General features: G+C 39.6%; 1 protein-coding gene across 1 annotated transcript in view; it reads right to left on the reverse strand.

Annotated features, from left to right (window-relative positions):
* The window catches only part of zgc:77151 (uncharacterized protein LOC337153 homolog), a 48,562-nt gene extending 45,713 nt beyond the window's left edge, over window positions 1-2,849 (reverse strand). The window contains exon 1 of the mRNA XM_005927898.3: window positions 2,569-2,849. Within this exon, the coding sequence (XP_005927960.1) occupies window positions 2,569-2,589 (21 nt within the window). The 5' untranslated portion in view covers window positions 2,590-2,849. The remainder of the gene's footprint in view (window positions 1-2,568) is intronic.
* Window positions 2,850-9,801: the final 6,952 nt, after the last annotated feature.

The raw sequence follows: 9,801 nt of genomic DNA on the forward strand, positions 1-9,801 counted from the left end.
TACTCCGGTGTCCTGTTATATTTTAGATAGCAAGGAGTTTATTAAACTTCACCGAAACAATCTGCAAATGTCATTAAAATTTAACAAACTATCATCTTGTCTTTATTTTTAGTTAGCACAGACCTGAAACACTTAAAGCTGTAAGCTAATGATAGTTATATAAGAGCAGATGGATGATGATCTGATTAGTCCACTAAAAAGCAAAAATTATCGGTGACTAGTCGACTATCAAAATAATCGTTTGTGGCAGCCCTAGTTGGGAACAGAAAAATCTACTTTTTTGGGTCACATTTAACAAAAGAAACTAGCAGAAAAATCACCTTTAAACTGGTTTCTGAGTATTTTTCTACAAATCTATTAATTTACAATCTTTGCAAGCAAAGGTACGTTCACTGTTCAGCTCACATTTAACAAACAAGATCAATCGATATCGACAGCAGAGGCGAATAATTTCCTCCAATAAGATCATCTGTAAACATTTATGCTGCTCATATCTGATCAAACACAATCAAGAAACACAACAACGTAACACAAAAATGTCTGCAGGTCATTTGTGTGATCAATAACCAACCGATCAGTGATCTTCAGTCAGACACTCGTCTGACAAAGTTCAAACATAAACATCACCTTGAAATTTGTTTCAGATTCATTTTTATTAATGTGTAAACTCAGCTGAATACTCATTAACCATGAAGGGAAGATCTTTGTAAGCATGGAGGCAGGAAAAGACGCACAACAAACTTTCTGTAGGAATTTGGATTAATGGGAACACAAAGAGCTGTAACAGAGAAACTAGTTCATAGGTATGTTTTATGGGTTCATTGTCTAACCAATCAATCACCGACATGCAGGCATTTGAGTGGGAGAGCTCATTTACACCAACAAACACAAAAATCACCTTTAAATTAGTTTCTGACTCATTTTTGTATCAATGTGTCCCCCGACTCTAATTACAAGCAGGAAAAGGACTCAAACTAAGTCAGTATTTAGTCCTGCAGAACCAGTTTCAGCCCCTGAATTAGTTGCATACATGTATTTAAGTTAATTACAGTGAGAATATATGATAAATGCCAGCATGAAGTGAGCTTTCTGTGTCATAAACATGCCATTATCCAGTGTAGCCCAGTCTACCAGTATCTTTTTCCTTTTTTCCCCCGTGGCCCTGGGGGAGGGCTGAAGCAGTGCTCCAGCCTACCACAGGCAGGAAAATAAGAGGCACATAATATAATCTGAGCTGTGAGAGGCAGCCCTCTGTCTAAAACGCACACACACACACACACACACACACACAGGAATTTAAGATGGAAACCCTTAATCTGCACCATGCCTGCGTCAGTTCTCGTGATATTTCTGACAATAATGCAGTGAGATTTTTTTTCTAACACTGTTTTCAACCCAGGAAGGAAGAGAAATTAAAAAACGTCTCCTGCTTTGCACATAAATAAATAAATAAACTAAATAAAGCGAGCAGTATTGACCTTGGGTATATCCTGTTATTCAAAAGCTCACAAGTTCAGCACTGAAGGAAAAACTCTCAGTGTTGCAATAAATTAATATTTAAACAGAGACATTGTAAAAATATACAAGCAGCACTGGAATATTAAATATCTACATCCACGCAGCGCCACACATGGAGCATTTCAGTCCAAATAAATGACTTTTATTTCTTATAAAGCCCACGCTGCCCTCGCTGTGTGTCCTCTGGCGTGTTTCCTGCTCGCTCGATTTTTATTTGATTTTGATTTTTTTTTGCACTTGAAATAGCCTTGACCAAAAAAAAACAACAACTCCACATTTCAGTTCCCCTTCACGCAAACACACAATAATAAGATTCCTCCTTAAAACTGTGCCAATTACAGCGGAGACAAAATGTCGGGAGGATTTGATCATAATATCAATATGCTTCCTATTAAAAGCAACACTGCTCCACCTAGTCCTGAAAATATTTCTAATCTCTAATATCACGTCGGGCTGGGAATTAATTCTCATAAAAATGGAGAACATGTCGATGGCAGCTCGGCTGCTTTTTCTTTGGGGCTGGAAAAAAACAGGAGGGTAAAAGTTTCCTGATATTTTCAGGGCAAGAATTTAATTTTATTTTGAGCTAATGTGCTTCTTGTTAGTGTGGGTGGGGGTTGGTAGCCGGAGGAAGAAACTGTCGACACGACACACAAAGAAATTAATCATTAACACGGAGAAAATATCAGAAATATTAAACTGGAATTTAACGGCTGGGTAGGATAGGAAACGAGGCGACAGCTCGGTGTCACAGCCCATTGTTTCCCCCCACGAAAAATACAAATATCACCGATTTATTAGGAGCCAGAAAAAAGTTGAGCCTGGCTGAATAAAGTTGTAATTGCAGTCAGAGCAACTCTCCGTGCCTGGGTTTGGCTGATATGAGAAAACACTCAATACGACATGGCCAAAGTAAATGAAATAAAACCCAGAATTCAGGCTTCAATCCGCGCCGACGCTAGCTTAAAATATTCTCCACGTCAACAGGTCAAAAAACGGCCGGCCACCAGCGACATAAACGGCTTTATTTGGAAATTACATCGGCTTTACCTGTATTGCATTGTGCTCCATTGCAGTCCTGCATTCCCCTCTCTGTGAGGCCCTTCTCCGGTTACGCCGCCGGGACTCGCCGACACACAAACAAACGCACCAGAGGAAGAATAAAAAAAATAAAAATAAAAATAATAAAGCTTTTTTTTTTTTTTTTTTTTGGACAGGATCTAGGTGTGGCCAAAGTTTGCCACAGAGTACAACTTAATGTTAAAGTCACTCTCACAGCGGAGTTGGAGCATCTTTAGCTTCAGAAACGTGACGTATTTCCGACCGACACGGAACACGAGGGCGGGGTTTACACACGGCAGTTTAAACCCAGTAACACGGTTATTATTTTATTTTACTCTTTACTTCATTCCATTTCAAACAGTTTAACCGCAGCGGCTCCTTTTAGCGGATTTTAAAAAGTAATAATATCGACATGAAGGATGTTTATACAACATATAACTACATTAGTTTATTAAAGGAAGCTAATTATAAAGCAATAACTACAATTATAGCTGTGGCGACCAATAAATTAAAAAAAATAAAAATAGTTCACTGAAATAAAAGTGGGAACAATAGTATGAAAAAATATCTTAGACAACTTTATGTATTTGAAAAAAAGGAAAGAATCAGGAGATGTAATCAGTCTTTACCCCTTTGGGTTGATTTAAATCTTTACCCTGATAAATACCCCCTATATCAGGTTTGTCAAACATGAGGCCCAGGGGCCAGAATCAGCCCAGGAAATACTCGGACTTAGACATTCATACTATACCAACGTTATTAAGTAATATGCAAACAAGTAAATGACAGAACTGATTTTGCCAGCTGCTGTAGAAATATCTTTTTACACTGTCTCCACAGTTTAAAAATGGATTAACAAAACTTCTTATTTTACACATTTATTATAATTTAAACCCACAGAGTTGTGCTGACAGATTCCCTTCATGCATTTCTTTATTATGTACAAAGACTCAGCTAAACCTCTTTAACACCAACATAAATGAACTTTCACTGCTTCAGTCCACTCAAAGTTTTTATAATAGCAAAAAATTGTAAAACAAATGCTCAACTAATGGCAAACTAAACTGAGCAGCAGTTGGGTCGTCGAACATTTGGGTCCAGAAAAAAAGCAACAGGAAAAAAAAAGTATATTTTATTTCTGGTTCTGAAGAAATTTCCCAACTATGTTTTTAATGCGGTACATCTTCTCTTATGTTAAACCACGTGACTAAAAACATGAAACAAGCCCTTTTTGTTGATGTTACATGTGTGTACCAAATGTCACGCATGCAGGTGAAACACAGCCCCGGGGCTGCTTTATGAAACAATATTGTAGGTGCTGCTTTTATGTGCACAAGCCCCTCGCCTCAAAAAATGTCTACATTTTTCAGGTTTTCTTCACCTGCAACAACATTTTTTTTAAACATTTCTGTATAAATTTGACCTCCTGACTAACATGTATTTATTACACAGAGACTCAAAGTAACAATCAGTCAGAAATTAAAAGACAGGATTAATCCTTATCAAATCTTCCGAACAAAACCAAATAAATAAGTCACGTAGCTATAATACTCTTTTTCTTTTCTTCACCTCTTATCCAAGAGGCTTCTTCAGTTCTCCAACCAAAAGGTGGAGAGTCCCAGGTCTTTAAATCTTAGTGGGGGTTGTCCCCTTTGGAGCTGGTCGTTGACCCACTATTAATCATGCATGTCATGAGCCAAGGTGTGAATGGGACAACCCCCAGTAGGGTTTACAGACTCTCCTTCTGGTGAAGCATCTCAGGCTACGTCCACACGTACATGGGTATTTTTGAAAACAAAGATTTTCCGTTTTCGTTTATTAAAAAAAATCCTGTCCACACATAAAAGCCAAAAACAAAGGAAAACGCTGCTAGGAACATGCCAAAGCAGCAGGTGGCGCTATATTCCTATCCGTGTAGAAATGTTGGCCAATCAGAAGTCAATAAGCCTGGGCGGGAAAGAGTAAACAAAGATGGCGCATAGAAGCAGAACTGAGTCGTATGTGTGGAGGGACAGTAACTGTGTGTGTATGTGTGAGCATTTAAACACTGCAGAGAGTAGAATTAACAGTAACAGTATTTTGTCTACGTCCGCAATTGTAGAAATTCATTTCACTGAAACAATAACGTGGCGCACAGTGTGACGTCAAAAAATGTGCACACCTTTGACACCTCGTCCACACGTAAACGAGTTTTTGAAAATATCCACCCTGGCAGGAGTTTTTAAAAATCTCAGTTTTCAGTGACCAAAAACGGCGTTTACGTGTGGACGAAAGGCGCAAACGCATAGAAAAATCTGCATTTTCATAAATACCCAGGTACGTGTGGACGTAGCCTCAGAGTCCACACTAGTTTAATTGATCACATGACTGCATCATATGACTAACATGCGTCATTCTTTTCGAAAGTCTCCGTTTTTGCTGTCCACACTGCGACGCGATAGCACCGTCTTCAAATGTACGCGTTTTCAAGGGCGTGTTCAAAACGCTGCGTTTTCCTTCGGGGTAAACGGCGTCTCAGTGTGGACGGGAGGCCAAAACGGAGAGAAAACAATGCGTTTTCAAACGAAAAGGCATTAGTGTGGACGTAGCCTCAGAAAAAGTCCAGCTCTTATGAATATCATGATCTGGATAACTGAGAACCTACACAGACTCTTCGTACCATGTTTTTATGTTTTTTGTTGCAGTTTTGAAATTATAGAAGTAAAATAAGGAAAACTGCTGACTTTTGAGTTTTTCTTTCCTTTTTTTTACTAAGGAGGGGGGATTCTGAAGTGGAAGGGAATATGTATATTAGCACAGGGCTACGACACCTTCATTGTTTTAGTTCTATAGTTTCATAATATCCTACAAAATCACAGCATTATTGTAAAGAACTGGAAGGTTAAGGTACCAAATAACCATGGAAGGCCTCTGCAGATACCCACCGGTGGTGAAAGACTCATTCCTCTTTTTTTTGTTTCGGTGACAAACTCCTTAAAATGTCTTTCAGAGTTTTTCAGTCCAGTCTTGTACCTGACCTTTTTGAGCATTTGTGTCCAAACATAACAGACAACTTGGCAAAGAAGAAAGTTTTAAATGGTATCTTCAGGCACTTTTTTATTAGCAGCTTTTCACAAAAACACTTTTGTTCCTATTTCTTTAGTCTAATCTATGAAAAATACCAAAGATAACACAGTTTGACATAAAACAGCATTTTTGCACCAACAAGCTGATTCCCAAAGAGCTATCAGCTGAAGACTTGGCACATCTCAGCCTGCTGTGCAGTCTGTTATTTAGAATTTGAGGAATCTGAACAAGTGGAGGACAAAAGAAGTGGCCTAAGAAAAACTATGTACAGCAGATAAACATTGTCTGAAAGTCAAGTCCTTAAAAAAAACCCAAAACAAGAGACACATGTGGACCTTCAGCAGGTCTCAGTGCGGTTGTCAAGGAGCCATCGTTAAGGAAGGGAAACGGGTTTTCAGCTCATGCATCGTCTCTCGATGTATGTTTCAGTCATTTCACATTTTCTGGAAAAATGTAAAGAAATGAGGAGTGGCTCAAGACTTTTGCACAGTACTGCAACTCCACAACTATAAGGCCAATAAGAATAACGCTGAGTGTGTGGATAGTTCGTGAGTATCCCTGTGACTGTTTTTGAGAGTGTGAGGTCATTCAGGACCTCCCCGACTATATCTGCACTGAAATACTTAAACACACTACAAAACTCGTCGATTAGAGGTTTTAGTAAAGACACGGGGAGATCCACGCTCCAGTTTTTGCCTCTTCACTCTAATCTGACTGCAAAATATGACCGTGTCCCACTGCAAGAGCTTTTATGGACATATGCAACTCTTTCTAACGACCACTACATGACCAGATCCGACTATTGTGCACAAATATATCAAAAATATGCTACAATTTGGCCTCCAGATGGACTTTAATGATGGGGGTTGGGATCATGTGTTGAACTTCCAGAAAGTTATGCAGGATGTGCAACCGTAAAACAAATGAGTCAAACTTTCCTGCTCAGACTTGCACAGAGTTCATTTGTCGTCAGCATTTAGAAGCCTGATGTATTTTTGGGACACTTATTACGTAATGTTTACACATTTCATTCTTTCATTTCTTTGTGATCCAGAACCTAAAAGAAAGAAGGCGCTTCCTCAAGCTAATCGTGTTAAAGTGACACAAGTCTGGGATTAAAGGACTTAATAAAGTCTTCATTCAGCCTGCAGTCACGTCATTAGTAATAACTGTGAACGTATATTTGAAAGACACGAGGCTGGATCAGAGCAACATTTACAATTAACTTTCCAACAGGATATTGTTTAAGGGTAGAACTTGAGTAAAAGATCGGGACTTATGTTATGTTATGTTATGTTATGTTATGTTATGTTATGTTATGTTATGTTATGTTATGTTATGTTATGGTAGAGTCTATGCAGAGTCAAACTAAAGGGATAACTCCTAACACAGACCGGAGAAATAAAAAACAAGCTTTTATTTAGGAAAACCGAAGAAGCGGGGAGGTCACCCAAAGACCAGACAACAGACCAGAGGACGGTGGGACTTTCTAAACCCCCGAGGTAAACAGGGAAACAGCCAAGGGAAAGAGACAGGTGAAGACAATCAAGACAATCACAAAACTCAAAGTGAGGCAGCTAAACACAGACACACAACACAGGCAGGAACAATCCACTCAAAGTCTTCACCAGCAAACAAAAAACACTGACGAGTAAAGAAATGCAAACTACAGCGACACTGAACAGTGACAGAAACTCAAATACAACAGCTGAGACTCCAGAGACTGAAAATGAAAAAGAGGAATCCAAAAACCCAACAGGACTCTGAACAGATCTATTTAAATTTAAAACCTCTAAAACAGCAAACAGTGTGTGGTTTGGTGCTCTGTGGAGTGGGTGTCTGGGTGGGTGGAGGCCTTGGTGGTCCAATACCTGAGATACAAATCTGGATTTAGGGACTTTTTGTCCCTATTTGTTTTTATGAAACGAGCCTCTGCTTTAATGTAATTCTTTTTCTTTACAGTGATTGTGGTTTATTTTACTGCTCTGGTGTGTTTATTATTTTAGACTGTTATTCATTTCAAAATTATTTATGGAAAGGAGAAAGTGTTTGTTTGAATTGACAACATTAAGGAAATGATATTGGTTATGACTGTGTTAGCGAGCTGAAGGATGGCGTTTGTGCTGTGGATGGTTCCTGTTTCGACAGGCAGATGTTTTCTGGATTGTGCGTCTTCTTGTCATGTTGGTCGTGTGTGTGATGACGTTGTTTCCTTTGTGTGTCTGTTGGTCTTGTTTTGAAAGAGATTTCTTCAAAGTGTCGATTCAAATTCAAGAATCTGAGCAGATTAAATAAACATACAAAACTTAACATTTTCTTTATATGCACACAGATTTTTTATTATTATTATTTTTCTCCATTCCCTTTTCCAGATGTGTGAAAGTTAAAGGAAATGTTTGCAGCTGTCTCTCATTTAACTGAACGTTCGTTGACGGCGTCTTGCTTGGATTTTGTTTTCCGAGCCGTCGGTTGATATTCGAAGCTCTCTGTCTCCTTTTCAGCAGGTAAAAATACTTGTCAGGGTTTAAATATGGCGACTGACTCTGACTCCTGAGTACACAGTGTCTACATTTCCAAGTCTAAAAATAGAGCCAAGGCAGGAATATTGAGCATCTTTCAACAAGGCAAAGGATCTACATGTAAGGAAGCATAACAAGCATGATGAGCAAATATGAGAAATATTCATGCACGCAGGTGAACTTTAATCATATTCACAGCAGGGCTCAGCAGAAATAAAATGAAAATCTCAAAACCTGATGTGGAGCAAAGACAGCAGGACTGTAGATACACTGAGAGCTAATTAGGAAACAAACGCAGGTGAAAGTAATGAGGACGGAGCCGAGGATCGAAGAAGGAGAGCGAGGAACCACAAAGGGGCGCACAACAGAGGTTGTGAAGAGGATTACCAAAATAAAACAGGAAAGAAGCACAACAACACCAAAAACCTGAAGTCCAAAAACAGCTGCAGTTCCTCTGATGGCCACTGGAGGCTCCAGCAGTTCTCCCAGGTTAACGTGTTTACAGACTGATACAAAACACAGCTGTGGTCTGTGTAGGTCCTCCTTCATAAAAACATACAGGAGGATCATTTTAATTTTATAGCTCCTCTAACTGGATGCCATTAAGTTGGGTGGATCGTGTGTTTGATGAAGCGAACGTCTTCACAGGTGCTCACATCAGAATCAGAATGAAGGATGGAGTAAAGCACTAAAGTGGTGCAGTCACAGAATTTTTTATTTATTTTCAACTAAAATTTAAATCTTTAAAATCGGCAGAAAGCTAAAAGTGGACCTGAATCTGCTGTCCCAGCCTCTTCTGTGACTGATAAGATGAAAACTGTTTACCACACAGGATTTACAGCCCCATTCATTCTGCAGTCACTTGAGCGCCCCCTGCAGGAACGAAGAGGGATTTTTGTCCTCCCCTATCAACCACGGGTTTAGTAAGTTGACATCAAAATTTTTGGTGGGGCAGCCAATCAAATTTCTGGTGTGCAGTGCCCCCCGCCCCCCCAGGCTGTCTGCTCTTTAGCTGCAGCCCTGGTTGATCCTTGGATCTCAGTGTTGTTCTGTGTTTTTGCAGATAAGGGGTTAAAATGTAAACAGTTTCTGATTAGATCAGCAGCCTGAACTCATCCGGCATCTCATTAACCAGTTGAAGAAATATCTGTTGAACTTTTTAAAGGAGTTTCTCCTTCCCACTGGTGCCAAAACACTTGCTTATATAGGCTCATGACTCTTGGGGTTTTCTCTGCATTATTGCAGGGTCTTTATCTTGCATATAAAGCACATTGAGGCAACTGTTGTTGTGATTTGGTGCTATAGAAAATAAAATTGAACTGAGTTGAAGTCTTCAAAAAACAGGAACTTTGTCACAAAATCCACAAAATCCAAACTTTAGGAGTTAAAACACGTGAAACAGCCCTGCAGACTCTGAGTCCTCATCACTCCAATATACCATCTGCTTTTGAGCACGTGCACATGACGTGCTCACTCCTGCCTCTCTGAATGTACGCTGCAGTTACCAGCTGCATCCAGCAGAGGGAGGAAGCACGTGGTGAACTGGACCCACCGTGGGGCCAGAGCAGGAAGTGCATGTGGCGGCAGGCCTGGACTGCAGAGCTCAGTCTGCACATGTGAGGCTTTGAGCTCATCT

Source organism: Haplochromis burtoni, unplaced genomic scaffold (genome assembly GCF_018398535.1).
Source record: "Haplochromis burtoni strain Fernald_Lab_line unplaced genomic scaffold, NCSU_Asbu1 Contig_105, whole genome shotgun sequence".
NCBI classification, from domain to species: domain Eukaryota; kingdom Metazoa; phylum Chordata; class Actinopteri; order Cichliformes; family Cichlidae; genus Haplochromis; species Haplochromis burtoni.